Here is a 22,014-nt window from a genome sequence, read left to right on the forward strand (position 1 = left end):
CCGAATGTCATGAAGGGCTATTAATAATAGTATTGAATGCACTGTCTAACAGACTTTTTCCTGGCTGTTTCAGATCTTCTCAGTGTTCAAGGTGGTCGTTGCCTTTGGATTGATCCTGCTGCTATCCTACACCTTATACTTCTCAGACAACCTCCGGCATGCCATCGGCATCCGCCCGTACTTCATCCGGTTATACCTGGTGAACGACTCTTCAGATATAACCAAGAGACCAGAACACCTCCTCAGAACAGTGTCAGTGAATCCCGTCTTGCTGTTAAGAAATGAAACCAATGCTGCTAGCACTAGTAACAAGACTTCATCAAGAAACTCCACAGCAAGGACAGTTCCATCAAGGTCACAAAAGCTGTCCACAAGGTCACCAATGTTGTTAAAAAATTCCACCTCAGGTAGTAAAGCAAGAGTGAACACAACTAGCACACCAAGGCCCCCCACCCCACAACCATATGACCAGAATGCAGATCCTCTCCCAAGCTTTGAGAACATTAGGAACTTGAAGCAGCATCTGAGGATGCATTGTAGGACGTGTGCCTTTGTGTCGAGCTCAGGACAGGTGCTGAACAGACACGCGGGGCCCCACATCGACTCCCACGAGTGCGTGTTCAGGACTAACACTGCTCCTGTCAAGCGGTATGAGAGGGATGTGGGGAGAAGGACCACGGTCCGAGTTACCAACTTCCACGCCATCAGGACTATAGAGGGCCTCATTAGATCAGCGCACATTGACAAGGTGAGCTTTTTTAGTCTAAAAGGAACAATGAAATAAATATCAGTTACTCGGAAATAATGTGGCCTCACAAAAATGTAATATTGTGGGAATCCAAGGGGTAGATGTGATGATACAGAGCATTCTGCCAGGTCGTCTTTCTTACCTGGCAGCTTACCTGAATGCCATCCTGGTTAGCTTATGTCTGCTCTTATAGTCGCTTCCCTTCTGTTAAAGTTTACATCTGCTACTGTGGTTCAGAAAGGCAACTAGAAGAGCAAACATGAATCCAACCAGGATGTTTACTTTACACAAAAGCAAATTCATACCACTACCTGCAGCTAAGCTAAATTATAAATGCTTTCAGATCTCTGTTCAGCTTGGAAATCCTGAGGCTACAAGTCTTGAGCTGTGAGGTCTGGCATTCTATCAATTGACAACTTTTTGTCTAACACGTCCTAACTGGCATGTCTTCAAGTGACATTTGTTGTTGTGCCCAAGGTACAGTACAGAAGGAAACACATATTCCAACATGCTGCAAGACGTAAAGTTTCAATGTCTCCAACAAGTGGAAGATTGCAGTCTCACGCAGTCTTGTTATGCATGGACAGACTCACTTGGCAACATTTTCTAAATAACAGGAAAGGCATTTTACAGAAGAGCTTGATGTTTTGTCAAAAAACAGTTAACTCAAGCAACAAAGGCCTCTGATGATCCCACATTATTTATCTAGGCAAAGCTTTAAGTAAGTTTGGAAATAGGAAGAGCCAAGTGCAACAAATGAACATGTCAGTATGTTAAGAATGCAACCCAGGTAGAAGCTGATGAAATTGTCCAAACTTACAACTGTCTGACCAAACAATCAGGTAGATTTGTAATTTCCCATGTCTAGGGTAACAATATAGAAACACTATACAATGTACATGTATTATCATATTGCAATGGATGTTCCTTGCCCTCTCTGTTCGATGATGCCCAGATGCTGAGGTCTTGTTCTGTTTCAAAACTATAGTTTATTGTAGTGTAGTTTAAGGTCATAAAAAGCACTTTGGGATCCTAAGTGTTTTATTTCCTCCAATATCACTACATGAACCATCTACCATAATGTTACTGAGATGACTGGTTGGGAGTTATCATTCAGTCGGGTTTGACAAGTCAAAGTATTCAAATCCATTCTGAGGGGCTGTATGTTAAAGTGTGGCTGGGCTATTGACATACCTGTACATGCACATTGCCAATAGGTCATTTGGCTGGCTATATCTCACGAGCTGCCCTCAGAGTGAAACTCGGTGGGGGAATATGGTAATCCCTGGCGGGGTTGGAGGCCAACAGGAATGCCATATGAGGAATGAGGGCCTCAGGCCAACAGGTCAGGTTTGTGTGCGAGTCTGCAGACTTTGGGAAAACAGGAAGATTTCTGACAAAGTCATAGAGTGGACTATCTTGAGCCCATATTTTAACCCTTTCCCCAGTGAAGTCGTTGCCTATTTGCACCATATTTGTATTGGTTACACTACAGGTTTAGGCAGCAGGAAGAAGGTCACCAGTCGGGTATTATAGTCATGGACATTGTTGCAGAGGGGTGTTAGAGACAAAATTGTACTGCTAGGCAAAACTGGACTTGCCAAAATACCCTGTAGCATCCACAGTGAACAATGGCAGCTGACTGCAATTTTTCTGACCAGGACTTTTGAAACATCAATCTTGAATCAACTGGGGAAGCCTTGCATGTATACCTGTAATGGAAACCTTGTACATGGTTATAGGAGACTGAAGGTTACATAGTAGAGGTGACCAGACAGGTCAGTGGGCATAATTCAGGCACTGACAGATGACTAATGGTGTTGTCAGGAGGGGCTGTATATGGAGGAGGGGGCTGGCTCTGATCCGTCTGCATTTTCTTGCTATTTTTGTGGACATTGATACTTAGTGCTTTACTTACTTCCAACCAAGGTAATAATAGAATAATACTAATAATTCAAGAAAAGACGAATATGCATGGTTTGAATAAAAGAACTGCATCATTTTTATCTGCTCCACATGTTATCCTTCTACTCCTAGTCCTAGTCCATCCATGAGATATCAGATTCAGAAGGCATTTCCTTACCCGCTGAGCTGTATACACAACATTTTATTTTTCCTTTTCTCGTCCTCAGTTTCAAATATTACAGACACAACTTGATATGATAGGCAGAGGCAGTTGTTAATTACATGTATAAGACAGTCCAAAGACTACTGAATCAGATTCATATTACTAAACATGGAGCAAATCGATATATATATATATACATTATGTACATGTAGTATAGTGTGTGGACCTCTGGGATCCAGCATACCCCAACTTTGTTAGTATTCTTCTCACGCGCAAGTGAAGTCATGTGAGGCAGATTTACTCTGTTTTGTCTTTAAAAACTCTGCCCGTTCCACAACGTAGCTCTTCTTCTTGAACCCTTTCAAAGGCTTAGAGTGACTCTCCTCTAGGTCAGTCACTTCAATCTGTAGGGCTGGATGAGTCAAACTGTCTGCCCCGCCTCTTACCCCATGCTGAGAAAAGTCTCAGTAGGGATTCCAGCTATTTGCTGCAATCTTTTATGGTAGAGTTCGTGAGGATAGGGATGGAGTTAGAGGTTGTGATAGGGTTGTGCAGCATCCTTTATCTGAAAACTAAATACAAATCCACTTTTCTTTGGGGTTATATTTCCCTGCTTGCCCACCAACCAAAAAATGCTGGTAATAACATATGTGTATAAGTTACTATAACCTACTTGCCAAGTTCTTTTACAAGAGATACAATAACTTGCTTGCTTTGCAGTTCCTGACTTTTACTTCCAAGCACTCGCTTGTCAAGTCACTTAACAAACTGGAAAGACAAAACAGACATCAGTTACAGCAAATGTAATCAGACTGTGTGACCTCTCACAAGTTCAAGTTCTGAGGCTGTGGTAATGCAGGTTTGGCACTCAGCCACTCAACCATCAAATGTATACAAGTGAAAGAGGAGACAGAAACATCAAAACAACTTCAAAGGAGTTTTGAGCCTTCAATATATCACAAATGGTAAGTAGAGGTTCTTTTAGAAAAGAGAAAATGTTTTCATTGGCAAGGATGACATCTGTTCTTGTTCTCTGCTTTGATGCCTCAGCACTGATTGCAGTTTACTTGCTTCTGGTAGGTCGACTGGCACCAACTGAAGGATGATGTCTGACTATGCTGAGGCCAGTGACTAGTCGGTCTGCCCTGTTCTCAATTGATCATGATAAAGTTACAGTTTAGATGAACACCTCTGTGATGTCTTATACTTGCCACTCCCAAAATAACAATTATTGTAAATCATAAATTGTGCAATCACTACAGCAAGAGGCTAGTCCCCTGGAATTCGAAGTTGTCTGTGGTCAACAACCATACCCTTTCGCAAGTGCTGCTGAGTGCTGATTTTAAGAAGAAAAACAGTTTGTACCATATTTTAAGTCTTTTGGTGTGACTCAGCTAGGGATCAAACTCACGACCTACCATATGCAAAGTGAGCACTCTAGGCCAATTGCACGGGTATTTTGAGAAGTGCTGACTGCTAATACTTGGTATGATTAATGTAATGGACAAAATAAAAATCAAGTTAAACTAGTTTGTGTTTCTTGGGGATAAATTAGCCACCAGCAAGTACAGTACCACTGGGTTGCTCTCTGGTTCCAGATTTTGTCTTGTTTCTCCATCCAAGAATCTATTGGACTAGATTTTACATGTACGTGACATGAATGGAACCCCCACGTAGATGAAGTATTGGCGGTGTATTGTCTAAGGTATGATTTCAACATGAGTAAAGACTGCACTTTGTAAGTCCAATGTGCATGCCATAAAACTCAGATGCATTTGTGCTTCTTTCAAGTAACACCCTGTAGGAGAAATGATTTACAGTATATGTGTAAAATTATTCCAAATTCCTTGGGAAGTTTTAAGAGACCCATTACTCAAAACAAAGCTGCACAGAAATATCAAAAGGCCATATGCATTTATCAGATTTTGAAGTTACAGTTTTCGTGGGGACAGCCCATGTTTAATCCTGCATTAACATCGTAACCATTGACATTGTACGAACACAGTTTTAGCTATCAAGAATTATTTGTCAATGTGGTACCCTATTGAATTTAATCAGGGCATTACAATTTACATGTCATTAACCCAAATCAGTCTCTTCATCTATTGGTATTGAAGATTGTAAGCAATTCATTCCCAGCTTGCTTCCAATTCATTAATGGGGAATAGCCAGCAATGAAAAAAAATTACGCAAACTCACGAAGATCTTTGTTTTCTTGTTTGCGCCATGCTTTGCTGCTGACCTGGCCAATATTTTGAGCCCTCCAGTATTTTATGAGGCTGGCACCTGTGGTCCATCATCTGTCAATGAATCTAGTCCAGAGGCGGTCATCTAAAATAAAAGGGCATTCAATTTGACATTATTAGTGCCCAATGATGACTCCTTGAGCAACTGCTCAGGCAATTCAGGCCTCACTAATGGCGTCCTGCATTAATAGTCCGCGGGCACAGAATGAAGAAAGGTGATAAAAATGCAACACCACATTAAAGATGAAGTAGCCCAGATAGAAAATAGTCATTGCCTCTCTAACATGCTTGAACTTTATCACTGTGTTTTGTGCATTGTTGAAACTCTGACCTCCAGCTGTGGAAGTTATCTGATATTCTTCCTCATGAATTATTGCAAGCTGCTCTCACATCTTTGCTGACAGCACTGTATAACCCACAGGTGTGACAATGCACGTGATGGAGTGATCATTTTAACCTCAGTATTGCCCCCACTATAATTGGAGAGAAAATTGCTTCTCTGGTTGGAACATAATTAGTTCCAAATGTGGAAGTGAATGAGCTGCATAATTGCCCAAGCCAAGGAGTCCTGGCACTAGGTCTGTGCTTGCGTGAAATTGCCAGCCATGGAACAGTGTTCCTCGCTTGCCAGAGTTATACTTGTCTCTGTGTCGTTCCATTTCCGCTCACGCCATTCCGCCATGAATGTTACCGCATTTAGCAGAGGGTAGACACAGTGTCACAGCGCCCAATGGGTGCATGAAGTTAAACTTTAGACCTCGAATTGCAGAAGGCAACTGTACCAGATTTTTTTAGCACTGAATTTAAGTGTGTCCTGAAAATAGACATACATGTCCACCGTACACTTGTGACTGATTGTATGCTATTAAGTACAGAAAATCAATAATTTTGCTATATTTTTCTAAATACTACAGGAGGTGTTAATGTGTTCGTGGTGATTTGACTTTGCGGTAGTGAGAAAATGGAGTGTTTTCGGCAGTTTTTATTTCATGTTTGAAACAAGGTGATAGGCTGGCAGGAGACAGAACAGGCATTTTCACAGTGGTTGTAAATTTGCTATGAAGAGGTTACCGCGAAAACCATGAACAGTAAACCATCGTGAACTTCAATGCATCTACAGCAGTTGGAAAGATGTAGCAATGGATGTAGCTGCTTCTTTCAGCAGGTTTTTCTAATTCCCATATTGTTAGAAAGATAGATATGAAAATCCTCTGTACATATAATACAGGTGGTACTCAAGATGTTGTATTTTGGGAGCAACATTGAAGTGAGACTACACAAGCTTACATGCAAGTTCGGAATGGCAATTCAGTGTTTAGTACTTACTAATTTCTGTACTAACGGATTCTGTTCACAGCTTTCATCAGAGCCTGGTCAGTCTAATACCCATAACAAAAGCTCATTACTGTCACCATGGACACAAAAGAAGAGAAGGGTTCAAGACGAAGGTCACTACTCAGGGCAACCTGAACTAATGTAAAGAAGGAAGTACAAAACATCAAAGAAAGCCCTAATTAGTTATGCTACAATTCTTCAGATAATAGGTCTGTGTACTGGTGGCTACCTGGCAGGGTATGTACCTAAATACTGCTCTCCAAGCAGATGTATGGGGGGAAGAAACCAGTGGAAATCATATACCACCTTTGACATTGCCAAACAAGAAATAGAAGATCTCACTCCGTGGATCTCATACCTCCATGAAATATTTAGAGTTTTTGTAAATCTCTCGATAAAATGTAACACAACCATGTCCATTTCGCACATTACATGCTCCACTCTCTGGCACCTGCAATCCTCTGGTTGTTGGCCTTGTGCTTCCTGCCAGCCTGAGCCAGTCTCAGCCAAAGAAATCTGGATCCAGACCAACTTGACATTTGCATCCTGACAATTTTTTGTAACTAATACCAACAGATATCAAAAGTGACAGTTGAGGCATTAATGTACATATTAAAGGTAAGAAGATCCCTTTTTATAATAGATAAGGAAATGTTTTAGATGTTGATGCTGCTTGGATTAGCCATTCTAGAGACAGGCCACCCATTCGTAGTCTCACAAGGAGTCAGACAGCAGACTTTAACACCAATAACTCAGAAGGAAGACAGGTAATTGCATTATGTGTGTTGGATGGATCCTGGCTGATTGATGCTGACCTCGACCGCTGTGTCAAGATGACAAGAATACCAATAGGTTCATTGTACATCTCTGAAAGGCCAGCCCATCAGTCTCTGGTAAACTGGGCAATCTGTAAGGGTGTTGATCAATACAAGGTCTTGCTGCACCCGAACCTGTTTGGAGAGATTGAGCCACAGTCATGAAAGTGTTGGGCCCAGCAGTGGCCATTTACCTTGAACCTTTATTATGGGCAATCTTGTTAACTGCAGCGAAGTTACTGCTGGAGGTTGAAATGACAGATTATATAGGGAGAGTGATATAACCACCGTTTTGTGACTGAAGCAAGGCAATGAAATAACGTAGCACTAATGCTTTATGATAGAAAAATCGGTACTAATGCTAGGACATTGCCTCAAAAATGTGCAAGCTGAAAGGCTATAATTGACCCTCTTTATAGTTATGGCAAAGTTTAGCCTGACAAATTGCAGGCATAGACAGATTTTATTTCTGTAATCACCCCTGACTGATGAAAAGTATCTACTGATAAGGTGTAGACCTCCTGTATGGCTGCACATTGCCATTCAGGAGTCCTCAGACTGTGGGTAATGGAATATGAAGTGGACCAACACCTTATACCACAGCAACTCTGGCTGCTGAACAGCGTCTACTGAAGTCTGGCTATACATTAGGTGCTGCAATGTTGATATGTTAATAAAGAATTGAAGAAATGCTTGTTATCGTCTGCCCACCTACCACCTTGTTTCAACCATGAACTAAAAACCGTCGCGAACACTCCATTTTCTCCCAACCACCAAATCCTATCCTGCTATATCTAGACATATAGCCATGTTTTCAGGGGGGTGAGCCGGGGGGGGGGGGTAGTTACATGTTGGGATGGTGGCAGGATGTTTAACCTGTGGTAAGGCGCACCCTATTAAGAAAATCTAGGCAAGTCATCGTGCAGACTATTAGTGTCACCAGACTCTCTGCTGGAAGCCTACAAGTTTCATCTTCTGTGGCAGTGATGAAACTATGAGCACATGTCAGTTAATGGGACACAGGAGTTTCTATTAGCAGCAAAGTTTAACCAGGTTTTGGAAGCACTTAAGTGCAAGGTTTCCTCGTCGAGTAACCCTCACCTTAAAAACTTTAACGAAATTCATACATAATTAGGCCCATCTACAGATGAGACAAATGGTTAACTAACATTGTATCACTCTGCATTCTTAATTGGACTGTCATACTTTGTTTTCATATTAGGCCATGTTGATTTGATTATATGGATGATATCTTCCCGGAACCCCAAAACTAATGCGAGCATGCGAATAAAGAAAAAGTTCAGCAAAAAAAAAGGTTCACTTCATTATGAAATATACGTGGTCAGGAAGGTTGAACAAATGACTGAATACACAGAGTACGATATACCAAAATATAGGTTCTTCTTTCTTTGACTTTGGCATTGATTTTGGTATTCTACGACATAGGTATCGTTTTCCAATATCTATTTTTACACCTTACGGCATATATTTGACCATTTTGCAGCTGCTTTGTATGATTTACAGTATGGTGGAAAACTTTTTTTTATTTTTTGAATCGGACGAAAATTGATGCGCTCACAGATGTCATCCATATAATCAAATCAACATGGCCTTAGATCTGATTCTCACCACCTATTAAAGCAGAGTGATGTCAACTAACCAGGATATCACCCATGCTAGTACTTGATACCAGCGATCAGCAAATGCCAGTCATCTAGAATCTGTAAAGAAGTTCATCAAACTAAGAGAGACCTTGTACACTTTTCCGGCAGCATTTCATACTGATAGAAGCCTTCCAGTGACTGTTAGGCAATAAAGCGGTATTGAAGAATATCTACCAAGATAAAGGATGCCTGCACTTTATTGGACTATCTGTATTATCAGGTTGATGATAGCCTTGGAGTCAAGAGGAATCACCAAAGTTTCCAATCATTATGTCAAACTAACGTGACTAAGCTGGATCTCTGTGGCTAATGATACAGGCACACACATTTGTTACTTACACACACGTACATGCACACACACACACACTACTCACATACTAACACACACACGCATACATACATACATACACACAGTAATGTTTCTTAACATGGAATGACCTTGTATTTGAGCACTTGATTCTGCAAACTGATAGATAGAGAGGCCCACATCAGGCTAGCTGTGTTTCTGCTACACATATGGGTGGTGCCAGCTTTGTTAACAGGCTCGCTGTTCTGTCAGTCTCTCTCATCTCTGCAGGCTGTGCCAGTTTCTCCTGAAGGGAGACAGCGGCAACCCTGTTGTAATTGCCCTTGATTTGGAGCAGAGTGGTGATGTCCCAGGTGTTCCTTCCAACTGAATGTCAAATGCCTCGGGCCATGGTTGCAGATGTGAGGCCTGGGCAGGGCTATCCCCAGGACCCGTCCCTCCTTCCCAGGACGGAAATTTGCTTGTTGGGATGGACAGAAATTTCACCCAGTCAAAAATCTGAACTTCGTAACATGAAATTGATGAAAATGTATTTCTGTAAGCTTGAAATGACAGATTTAACCATGAAACTTTTTAACAACATGGGCTCCAAACAAGGAGTGGGACAGAAACAAATTTCAAACTTGAGACAGACCTTGGTCTGGGTTACAAATAAAGCTACCAATGCTGCTGCTGCAGACTAGCTTGGTACAAGAAGGTACATGTATGTAGCCCTGTGGTTGCAATTCTATCCTCCATTCTGACGCTTTCCTCTTCATGAGACTTCATAATCTTTGAAAGTCTGGTCTGCTCAAAATTTAAAGGGGCGAAGTTTAACGACAGCAACTGAAGAAAATATAAGCAGGGTATTCCATGTGTTGTACCCTCATAAAATCTTGCTTGACTGCAAAATGACATCATGTCTAAGATATTGTTGGCCTAATTTTAGATTAATGAGCATATCTTTTATAAGATTTGAATTATTGGACAACTGTTGACTAAATATCTGCAGTTCCTTTCTGCAATAGAATGTATGGAATGATTGCTGTGTTGACCAGTCTGCACAAAATGTAGTTATTTGCTGTGGAGATCTTTAACTGCCAAGCATCAATATCTGTTGTGTGCCCTTCATTGACATTGACCGCTTCACTCCCACAACTTCCGATCCAGATCAACACGATAATCGTGCAATTGAATTTCTCATGCAATCAATTCCAAAGTTAAGTACTAAGTACATTGTAAGTAGTGCTGGTACCCGGGTAATAGGAAGTGTGCACTGTTGCTTGATGGTCCAGCTCTTGTATGGGTGGGTTTGGGTAGATGAATCAGGCCTACCTAGCTGTTGTGTCCAGAATCCCAATTTACTTACTACTGGTAGGGGTACAAATAGTCATCCTTTAAAAGGTTGTTTTTGAATATCAGGAGAGAGCCACACCTGAGCATGTAGAGGAACCCTCCTCACACGCTGAAAGGATTAGGGACATGCCCTGTTGTGATTGGATGGAAAACCTGCAGTGTCATGGCCACACCTGGAGCAATTACTGCTGTCCCAAGGTCACCTGAGTTACTGCCTCCTGCCAGGAAGCAGCCTCTCCAGGACCCCTGCACTGCAGCACCATCAATCGTAGGCTCTTCTGCTGTCTGCAGGAGGATTAGTTGGCACGTCAATATCCAATACAATAAAAGATAAGACAGTTTCGTGTGATTTTAGGAGACCTTTCCAATTATAGTTATGGAGTAGACATCTATATGAGGGTCTGCATGGGGGGGTCCTGGCAACGCTTAACGGTAAATTCAGACCAGCCGATAACGCTTAACGGTAAATTCAGGCCGACCGATAACGCTTAACGGTAAATTCAGCATTTTTAGAACATGAGATACCCCTGAAGACGACGTTTTTTTGCGACTAGTCGTCCTGATCTTGTGGCAGGAGACCTATTACGCTATGCCATTCTCGCACGCCTGCTCCGAACGCTTTAAATTCGGCGGCGACAAGAAATTTTATGATCACAATGACGAGCGCCGAAGGCGCGACGAAAATTTTGAGATCTTGACCCTCTGAAACGCTATTTCCTGCATTCTGAGAGGGGGGGGGGGATTTTCCTGAAGAGTAAGCTAAGTTTTATGACATCTATATTTGAAAAAAAAAGAAAAATACTGAAGAGTTTCAGCTTGATTTTTGAGGGGCGTCATACCCTCCAGACCTCGCCGGAGCTGCGACATGCTCCCGAGCAAAATTCTTGACACCGCTATTTCTTGCATTTCGATGGGCAAATTTTACTGGTAATTTAAGTTAAGTTTAATGATGTCTCTGTTTGTGAAAAAATACAGACGAGTTTCAGCTTGAGTTTGGGGGCCGACGCCCTTCTGACAATATTTTTCGACGGAGGCCTGGCATGCATCCGGGGAAATTTTTAAATCTTGAACTGCGAAACACTTAATTTCATGAATTTTGAGGAGAAAACTTTGCTGGTAGAGTGAAAAATAGAAGTGTTTCAGCTTGAAATTTTGTGGGGGGCGCCCTACCGACATATTTTTGCCGGAGCCGTGTGCTCCCTGGAGAAAATTTTGAAATCTTGACCCACTGAAATGCTTTTTCCTGCGTAACGAGGAATTACTCAATAACGCTTAACGTTGAATTCAGGACGACAAATAACGCTTGACGAGGAATTAAAACGACCAGTAACGCTTCACGGTTAATATACCGATAACGCTTAACGGTAAATTCAGGCGGCCGGTAACGATTAACGGTGAATTAAAATCGCTCGTAACGCTTCACGAAAAAGGGCATGCAGACCCTCCTATATATCACTAGGACTGGTAGGCAAATCACTACATTGGATTGAAGATTGTTAGGAGGGGCCTGTCTGTGCCTCGAGTCACTCTGTCACTAACAGTATCGATTGCCTCACCCATGATGATAAAGGACCCCCTCTCACCCATCAAATGTTAGTATAATGTGACCTAGTCTTTATTGAAGGTCACAAAGCATGTAATTGGTCTCCAAGGATGGGCTGTATTTTACTCCTGTTTCTCTCTCTGTGGAGAGAAGCTGTTTCCTTGTCCATGTTCTGTCAGCACATGGTCCCCTGTGGACTGCTTAATTTAGTATTTCATACCTGTCTGGCAGCAAGTAATGACAAAAGCACTCATCCCAAACATTCCTAATTGTCACCCTGGATATTCTTTTGGTAGAATTCCAGGAAAGCAAGCTTGGATGCTTTTTTGTTTGTCCCATGATAATGTTTGATTGGTGAATGCTTTAAGTGTTTGAAACATGTACTTTAGCTGAGCTGAAGATGAAGTAATCTTTTGGAAAAATGTCTGAATCTAGCATGAAATAAAGGTTATTCTAAGACTTTCCCTAGGATGTGGCAAAAATTTTTACTTAACCCCTGCTAATGTATACCTTAGCCTGTTTAAAAGTTCAAACAATTAACTTATTAATGATTGAGGATTCATGTGATTTTCATGTGTTGTTGCAGGTTGTTGTTTGGGGTCCTGATGTTGTGCTGGGACCAGGGAAACCTGTACTGAAGGTGGCTCAGAACCTGGCCAGAAAGTTCCCCAAGACAGAAGTATGTTCTATGCTACTATTACTTTAGACTAGTTCATATCTACCTTTGTCGAGTTCAAACAATGCAATACATTCATTTCTATGTCTCTTGCTGTTGTTTTTTAACTCCAAAAGACCATTGAATATGACATTATCCTGGCAAACTCTTTGAAGAATTCAAATTGTAACTATGATTTAGACTACATCTTTATGTGTCATGTTCTTTTAAAGAACTTGAATTTTTCTATTTTGAGCTTGATTTAAATCATCATGTTGTGACTAAGATGTCGTATTTCTCCTCCAGTTTTACAAATTTTCATCCAAAGCTATGGTGGACGTTGATGTGGAGTTTAAGAAAGAGACAGGGATGGACAGGTGAGGAACAGGAGTTCTCATCATCATGTTCTTCTGTAGGATTGTACCCAAACACCATGCAATTATTAGTATAGTCTTGAATCCTAATCTGTCGTGAATGAACTTCACCAATCAATATTGACTCTCTTCCCAGAAAGTATATGCTAACATCACGCAATTAAGCGTTCTGCATTGAAAGTAAAAAAACGTACACTCACTCAAGTACACTCACTCAGCTGATCAGGCAGTCAACAAAGGGAGAAATCCCAACAGCTCTAAGCAGATGTATGGTGACACCCAGCCTGTCTAGCCTGTAAACTGCAGGTAGTTTTCCAGTATTGAGGAACAAAGAGCAGGGCCATCTGAGATGGTACGTAGACATGGTATATGCACAGACGTCCATGTTAATCTGGGGGTGGTGTTTTACAATGGCATTGCCATGTGACTGGCTAGTAAAGGTGTCTGTAGGTCTAAGGTTTGCTCATACCAGTAAATTATAATGTTCAATAGTGTCTTCCATTATAGGAAGCATTCGTGTGGTTGTCCACATCTATTAGATTTGAAGGTGAAGGTGGACAATAACCTCTAATCCTATTATCGAATTCCGTCAATCAATTGTAAAACATAATGGACAGTGTTACTGCATGGTACATGTCGTGTATGTGCCTCTGTTTGCCAGAGGCATGGGGGAGTAAGGTAAGGCACATGATCAGTCCATAGTATCATGCTGATGGTGTATTGAGAACCAAGGTGCAGAGAATGGCAGCGGTTGGTGGGAAATCGCTGTGCATGTGATGCTGTTTCTTTACAAGACTGAGGTCCTTGTTGATGTTTACAGGAGAGGCAGTAAGACAGACCTGTCAACAGGCTGGTTTGCCCTCACCTTGATGCGACAGGTCTGTGATTCCACCACCATATTTGGTATGGTGTATGATGGCTACTGTGCAACGTAAGTATCCAAATCTCTTCTAATACTGAAGTAGGGAATCAAGACTCTAAGCTTTGACTTCTTCTGTCTCATTTACATAATATTAAGATGTGGCTTTTGATTTCAATTGGTCTAAACCAGGCATATGAACAGGGACTGAAAGACATACCCCTGCATTTTAGATTTTTTGATAGTATATCTAGACTAGAACCACGTCATCTCAGTTGTTTAGATGAAGCCGTACCAGCTTTACTAATGCCACCTCATTTCAAAACCCTCACTCTTTCACTTTGAGGCCAGACTATGATTCTTTAACACTTTGTGTTCCCCCTGCTAGGCGTAATGCCAGTGTCCCTGATGTCCCTTACCACTACTATGGCAAGTCAGCACTGGAATGTTCCATGTACACGGGAAAGGGAGGGAAGACAAAACACAAGTTTGTACAAGAAAAAACCATCTTTGGAAGGTGGGGCAAGAACTACAACTTCACCTTTGTTCATCCGGAGTGGCCACCCATTCAGAGGTAATTTTTATTTTTTTTATTTTACTGTAAAAGATGTTCAGCCATGTCTGTTCAAGTAGCTAATGGCTATAACAAATAGCTAGCGCTGGCGACAGGAATATTACACAAATTGCAATGAAACATACAATTACAAACTTTCCTTCTGACCAATGTCCCTAGCCTGAAAAATCAGAGCAGCAAGTTTAGGAGCCCCTACAATGTCCCCTTAGCTTTCTCTCTTAATATTTCAAATGATTCTCAACATAATGTGTCCATCTGTGTCCTTCCCCAGGTGACAATTACTGCAGACTGTCTACTGGGTTGTTCCGCTGCTGTGCCTTGTAGGACTGATGGCCTGTGCAGTGTTCTGTTGCCAGCTGTCCTCAGCACCACAGCAGAAGGAGAAGTCCCGGAAGAAGGGGGTCAAGAAAACACTACTTCCTCCTAAGGCATGAGGACTTCTTGTCCAGTCAGACAGTCTAGGTGTGTGTGTGTGTATAAAGGGGTAATGACTGTTGTGGAACATCAGTGAAAACCTGCAATAAAATCTCTGTTATCTGGCAAGGCACAGATTTTGAATGTACCTTTCAAAAATGTCCAGTCAAAGTCCAAGGCTACCTGTTTGTGAGTAACTTGTTTCTGATGACAGAGGTTTTATCTGTATTTTTTCTTTGGATGTGCCAAGAAAGGTCTTGGTGAAAAGATGATAATATTTACATTGTATGCATGGATTTAAGATGTACATGTTGTGAGAATATCACCGTTTCTACAAGAAAGAACTCATTTTTGTACATGTTTGTTGCTGAGAAAGATTTGGTGTTGAGAAATTTTAAGAACCATAAAAGGCTGTTTTATCAGGTCTGTTTTGTAAGACAAACTAGAAGATCTTTGCAAATTCTTGGATTTGAAGCACATTTTTTGTATTTTGTAAATATGTAAGTATGTACATGGTGAAAGATGTTTTGTAGCCAAGGAGAGATAAGCTGCTGAATGTGCAACACACGGTGGGTGCTTATAGGTATACATTCCAGAGGGTTGTTCTGTTGTTTCAGTAGTCAGGATGTAGCAGAGAAGAGATACAGTCATGTGTGGTGTCAAATTATAGCTTTCTATTAATGGCAAAATTTGCTGCACTACATGTATGGCTGAAGTGGACATTGCTTTCAGATGGCAGTTGTAGTAAGCTACTACTAGTTTAAAGTAGTGATTTATGTACAGCAATAGCTTGGAAAGAAACATAGAGTATTATTTTCTGAGTTGTGTGTACATTTGTATGTTTGAGCATTTATATGAACCTTCAATGCAATATTGAATATTTTAGGTTTTACAAATAGGGCAAATGTGCTTTCAATTCTTTATTTTTTTTGAATGAAGTGTTTCTTTATTGTTCCATGGCAATAATGATGATTGTCATAAATCATTCCATTTGGCTTGATCTGCGTGATGTATGAAATATGAACTTTAGATCCAATGAAGATTTATTTGTGCTGGCACAGGTAGCCAGGCCTATGTTTGAGCAGTGTACTCTTGTTGTATATGATGAGGGTTGAATGTTTCCCCCAATAGAAAGAGAAAGGCTGGTTGATTGCATACATTGTACATGTTGTTAGCATGAATCTTTTGTTGTCATATGGGGCTGTTGCCATTTTCTAATGTTGAAGATATTTTATTTCATTTTACATACCTGTATTGTATTTTACATTTATTATTTTTTTCTTACAAAGTTAGTACATAAAACGGCTTTATAACACCCAAAAGTCACCACAAAGACTTGTTTCCATGGTAATGCTAGTATTTAAGTGTTTGTTAAGTCATGGCCAATAAGCATAGAAATGTGATAACTACAGTCAAAACAACTTGATTGACAGATTCAGGACTGATGGAACAGAGATTATGTCACAATGTTCTGGCTCTTTTGTACTGGCTACATGAGGAAAGTTTCTTCACTCTTCTTCCCTTTTCTTGTTCAGGTTTGTACCAGATTAAAACTTGCTAATTGACACAAAGTCTTTAGTAAAAATGTATTTATCAGCCCAGGAACTTCATACTCTACATCTTTCACACAATACTGATAAGAATGGTTGCATACACATGTAGCTTGAACTGAATTTTCTGTTTTACATCATGACTGTACTTTATACATGTTTTCGTTTGTTTCACTTTATCACATCACGGTTAAGCAGATGAAAACTCTATGATTTGTATAGAATGTCTAATAGATTTATATACTTACAAGCAAATATGACAGGAAGAGAATTGGATGGTATTGATTTCTGAAAGGGCAGTTAAGTAAATCCCCATTTGTTGATGGTAAAACTGTCAACATTGGGAGTAATGTACAGTACTTTACATGTAACAGGCTACATACATGTACTGCTGGTTGTTTGTTTATCCAAGGAGGATACTTCCTCAATTCATTGTAATCATCTTCTTTTTCATAGAATATCTATTATCTTGGTGTTGGCATATCAAGCGATATAGAGAATTATCATATTCTTGATTGTGTTGCAGACCATTATTGGCAATATGTCAGTATTTAGAAAACCTGCTCTTCTTTGTATATATAGCTCTTTTCAGTATTACAGAAAGCCACTTTGATGTAGTCTATGTGTGCCATGTAGGCATCATTTGGAGCTGTTTGCATGTAATCGGATTTTGCAGAGACAAATCATCACTATGTTTTTGGAAACCACTCCCTGATATTGAGATGTAATATTGATAACAGCCAGAGCCATTCATGTTGCAATCTGAAAAATTCCATGTCGACCTCGTACATAAAACCAGAATATATTCTGGCTAACATGAAAAATATCTAATATGTGAACGACCGTTACTTCTCAGTCACTTTCCTGTTGAGTTGATTCAGTTGGGTTCTTTAACGAGAACCCTGTTGCAGCATACATTGTACATGTTGTTAGCATGAATCTTTTGTTTTCATATGGGGCTGTTGCACCCCGTTGAAATATTTAGCATGCATCTAAATTGACTATCCAATCAGTCTGCATTTAGATTCTATATACATTGTATCAAACTCCAACGAAAGCCTTCCCCAGGACATGGTAACCTATGTCTTCTATGATGTACATCTCTGACTGATGCTACCCACAGAAGTGCTTGAATTAAATGGATGAGAGGCAGGGCTAGACAATACACTTCTTACATCAAGGGAATATCAACACTTAGAGAGTGCAAATAAAATATATTAGTTGATTTTGAGCTTGGTGTTCTCCCTTTGTTAAATAAATGCTATCAGTACTTGGGCAGAATGTTTTTATATATTACATATATGATATGTAGGAATGCAAAGTCTCATAGATTGATTCACTTTTGGATTCCATACTTTTTGCATCCCTGTCTATACAAATTTACTCAACATAATCAGACATGATTATATTCAAATTCCCTGGCCACCTCAGTCAAAATGTACAAAACAAAACAGAAATGTAAAGATATGAAGAAGGTGCATCCACTCTTTTATAGGCTTAATGGACATGCAGGCAGGATCTGTTGTTTGACGCCCTCTACAATTGAAACTGCTTGTCATTTCAATCTGTGAACACTCATTAATAATTCACAACTACATTCAGGAACAATGGGAAATGTCTGTTTTATTTTTTTTCAAAACAACATGAAAGTAAGAACATGGTAGCCTGGAATCCAAACCTATTATAGCTCCCGAGTCTCCACAAATTTGCAGAGAGGAGACTAGGGAGCTATTATAGGTTTGGATTCAAGGCTAAGAACAAGGCACATTCAACAATAGAATATAAAACTCCAGAACAAATATTGTTTTACTGTACATAGTTGTCATTGACCAAAGAGCTCTTCATTTATTTTTAAAAGCTCTTCCTCTATTAAAAATGCAGAGATATCTGCTCGGCGATGTACCAGCAACAAAATTCTAGGACATTACTTTACACTACCGATACGTCCAGCAGAGTACAAGTGATGATAAAATGTGCAGATAAGATCATGCAACTGATGAAATAATAGTATATTGTACATGGCTTATAGGTATTGATAAAATGGCATGGGGAATGAACCAGCAACAATCAGGCAGGTGAAAATGTTTGAAATTTTCTCTCATGATAGCCTTTTTGAGTCTACATGTCTGATCTGTAGTCATAAAAAGCAAGGTACTTCAGATACTCTCAAGAATGATGACACCCAAAAGATGTCATATTTTCATTGTCATTCTCTCCTGACTTGACAAATGTATTGCCTTTAAGCGATAATGTACAAGCAGGACTTAAATGGAACATCCGATTCTGTGTCAGGAAATTGCCGTTGGCCACATCATTTTCCATTTGCACATGGTCCAGGCCTCTTTCTTCCCATCATTCACAGTAAATTAAACACAATTGATGTGGAATAATGACAATAGCTATGGAAAACTGCCATAGGTAAAACAATGCTACATATTAAACAATGTTTAATTTAATATTAGTATTGTGTAAATACATTGTACATACAGATGTGAAAAAATGTCATCCACTTGTACGGTACCTGCACAGGAGCTGTTTTATTTAACTGCACCATGGATCCCAGGGCAAGAGGAGCAATAAGCATATAATGTAGATATTGCACTGAGGAAGTCTATGAAATCCATGGTCAGTCCATTGCCCTACATTTATCTTTGACAGAACCTTCATTGATTGGAATGTATAGATTGTAAGTAACTCTTCAGAGTAGTTACTGTACTAAAATCAACAGTAGCTAATTGAACCATTGGCACAAAACTTTGTCTTGAATTAATCTTCTTTTAAAGACTACTTCAAGACATCCTAAATTGTCTTAACCTCATTAACATACCTATTGAGAGTTTTGGTATAAAACCAGGTGTTCTCAGTCCTGTGGTTAGTCACTGACGAAAGACAGTGGATGCTGTCTGAAACGTCTGTTTCAAAATTTTATCCAGTTGCTTGAGTAATTATTTTTGGCGCATCTTACTACCTGGATGTCTAACTTTCATCAACTCTTCAGAGTAGATTCACAAAAAATTATGTTTCAATGAACAGAAACAGTACAGTAACTGTAATACACAAGGGCCAGAGTTACCTTCTTTCGACCACAAACAGATGTGGATGTATTTTGGCCAGACTGTTGAAAGACTTCTCAATTATGTATTCTACTAAATTTCCACTGTGGCTAAGCAGTATTTCAAACAAACATTCCCTACAAACATGGATGTCTACAATCAACCAGAAATCCTCTTGGTTAGTATTCACTAGTTGAGTTGTAGGTTTAGTGTTAAAAAACTGGCTGCCAAATAATGAAACAATTTGTACCTTTACCCCCAACAACTGCAAGTATGACAGTCTGTACTTGTCAATCTCTTGCATAGCCCCCCAAACCGAACGAAACCAAAGAAAGGCACTTCACATGCATCTCAATACAACAGACAGTTCTTCAATTTTATAACAGTCCAACATACACATAGTCATATAATGTGTTCTACAAAACATCTGAAAAATTCAATTACAATTGTTATCATTTCTAAAGTCTGGATAAATCCATCCAGCCATACTTAGATGTGCGTAGAATGTAGTTAAGTACAAACCTGAGCAAAAAATAAAAATAATATGTAGAACTAATAAATAACATTGTAATAAAATATTGCTGGCAATTTGTGACCCTCTGGACACTTTTGCTTTTAAACAAACAAGTTGACCTAAATAATGCACATCAAAATGAACTATATCTATTCAGAATAAAAATTTGTGTGAAAGTATACATTGGAATTGTCTAAATATGTCAACTTTCATGTAGACAGACAATAATGTTCCAAACAATTCAACCCCAAAATCACTTTTGATTGAATTTAGCAACAAGTCTACTGCAATAGTTCTAAAACAATAACTAGGTGACCTGAAGTACTAAGTACTCTTTTCCAAAACCAATTACATGATATATACAAGAATTGATTGACTGCTAAAATGTAGAATTCATTAAATTGATTGTAAAACATCGATATCATTAAAAATTTTGATTGTTAAGTGGATATAATTTTCTGACAAATGCCTGATTCAGGCAATAATATTCATTCAGATAAAACAAATTGATGATAATTAAAAAAAATATCACTGACTGAGAAACATGTTTATCACGATTATCATCCAAAACTGCACCTCCTTTACTCACTACTAGGAGGCACTGCTTTCATGATAAATATTTCAGAGTTACATGGCACCTAGGCCTGAGCCTTTGTCTGGTAACCCCCATTAACATTAATCTGCTGGGTTACATAAATCTGCCACTTTAGGTTAGGGTTTAAGAGATCTCTAGTGCAGCACCCTCCAGGTGTGCACAGTTTAGATATGCAGGAGTGCATCATACTGGGGGAAGTTGGGTTGGAGATCTGTTTGGACATATCTTTTCAGGCTAGGGTGGCGGAATTATGTACCCTGATGGAATTATGTTACAAATAAAAGCCCTGACACTAGCACATAACACTAGTTCTAAAAATACAATGTACATTGTATCATTACTATGGAAAAATAGAGATTCAAATGACAACAATAACCATGGAAACTACTGACTAATGATTTTGGATCATACAGAATTATAATTGTTTTACACAGAAAATAGACTGACATTATATTTTATGGTATGTACTGTAAATGCATTTAACTTCATGGTAGGGAGAAAATTGAGTGTTAGCTGTGGTTTTTAGGTTGTGGTTGAAACAAGGTGGTAGGCGGGCAGAAGGCAGAACAAGCATTTACAAAACCACAAACATTAAACCACAGCGAACGTGATGCGTTTACAGTATTTCTAACCTTCGGAAGACAGCACAAAATGGAGGATACAATGTCATGTAAACATGGCAGAGTGTGTGCATGATGTTATTGGCTGAACATAGAAATAACCTGAGAAACAAACAACCTCTCTATGCTAAGTTAGTTAGCCTCTAGTCTGTACATCATAATCTGTACTTTCGTAATCCTGTATCAAAAATACTTTCCATCCCAGCTAGTCTCAGAAGGGGCCTTAGATGGCAGTGCCAGGATGTAATCTTTATTGGAACCCATTATAGAACACTCTGGACAAGGTTGGTGTTACATGAACTTGTACACATACGTGGTAGCTTCTGTACTTGGATCACAAGCAACCAGTGATGTGCACCAGTATCACCTGCCTGCCTGGCATTTGTGTACGTGAACATTGACTACGCCTTCTTGGTGCCATTCTAACAACTTGAGAAACTCCTGCGGCATGTCATGCACCTTGTCTGCTTTGCCCTTGTCGTAGTAGTGATATGCCAGTGGCTGGTCCTCAGGGTCCTTGTCAAATGGCCAGAAGCCAAAGAGATGCACCTGATCACACACAGACAGGGCCATGCTGGACATGTACATCCCTACAAGAGGTACAAGTACAATGTATGTTACTTTGTTGTTTCAAAGTTTAGTCATACACATGAAAGGTAGTTCCAGTAATACACATGGGGTACTTCCGCTAGGAAAAGAAAATAGCAGGCACGAAGACGGTACAGAATAACTCCATCAGTCGTTT

The 22,014-nt window shown here is 39.8% G+C and overlaps 2 protein-coding genes across 7 annotated transcripts in view; one reads left to right on the plus strand and one right to left on the minus strand.

Moving 5' to 3' along the window:
- Positions 1-17,718, plus strand: part of LOC136430314 (alpha-N-acetyl-neuraminyl-2,3-beta-galactosyl-1,3-N-acetyl-galactosaminide alpha-2,6-sialyltransferase-like) — a 29,263-nt gene extending 11,545 nt beyond the window's left edge. For 3 of the 4 annotated variants that reach the window (XM_066420808.1, XM_066420809.1, XM_066420810.1), the window contains 6 exons: positions 74-748; positions 12,648-12,740; positions 13,023-13,093; positions 13,911-14,021; positions 14,338-14,523; positions 14,795-17,718. In XM_066420808.1, coding sequence (XP_066276905.1) covers positions 74-748; positions 12,648-12,740; positions 13,023-13,093; positions 13,911-14,021; positions 14,338-14,523; positions 14,795-14,798 — 1,140 coding nt within the window. In that variant the 3' untranslated portion in view covers positions 14,799-17,718. The remainder of the gene's footprint in view (positions 1-73; positions 749-12,647; positions 12,741-13,022; positions 13,094-13,910; positions 14,022-14,337; positions 14,524-14,794) is intronic. The other variant, XR_010754876.1, reaches the window with a different exon arrangement.
- A 372-nt stretch (positions 17,719-18,090) lies between these two features.
- The window catches only part of LOC136430315 (alpha-2,8-sialyltransferase 8F-like), a 29,167-nt gene continuing 25,243 nt past the window's right edge, over positions 18,091-22,014 (minus strand). For all 3 annotated transcript variants that reach the window (XM_066420811.1, XM_066420814.1, XM_066420813.1), the window contains one exon: positions 18,091-21,859. In XM_066420811.1, the coding sequence (XP_066276908.1) occupies positions 21,633-21,859 (227 nt within the window). In that variant the 3' untranslated portion in view covers positions 18,091-21,632. The remainder of the gene's footprint in view (positions 21,860-22,014) is intronic.

This window comes from Branchiostoma lanceolatum, chromosome 3, assembly GCF_035083965.1.
Source record: "Branchiostoma lanceolatum isolate klBraLanc5 chromosome 3, klBraLanc5.hap2, whole genome shotgun sequence".
Taxonomy (NCBI): domain Eukaryota; kingdom Metazoa; phylum Chordata; class Leptocardii; order Amphioxiformes; family Branchiostomatidae; genus Branchiostoma; species Branchiostoma lanceolatum.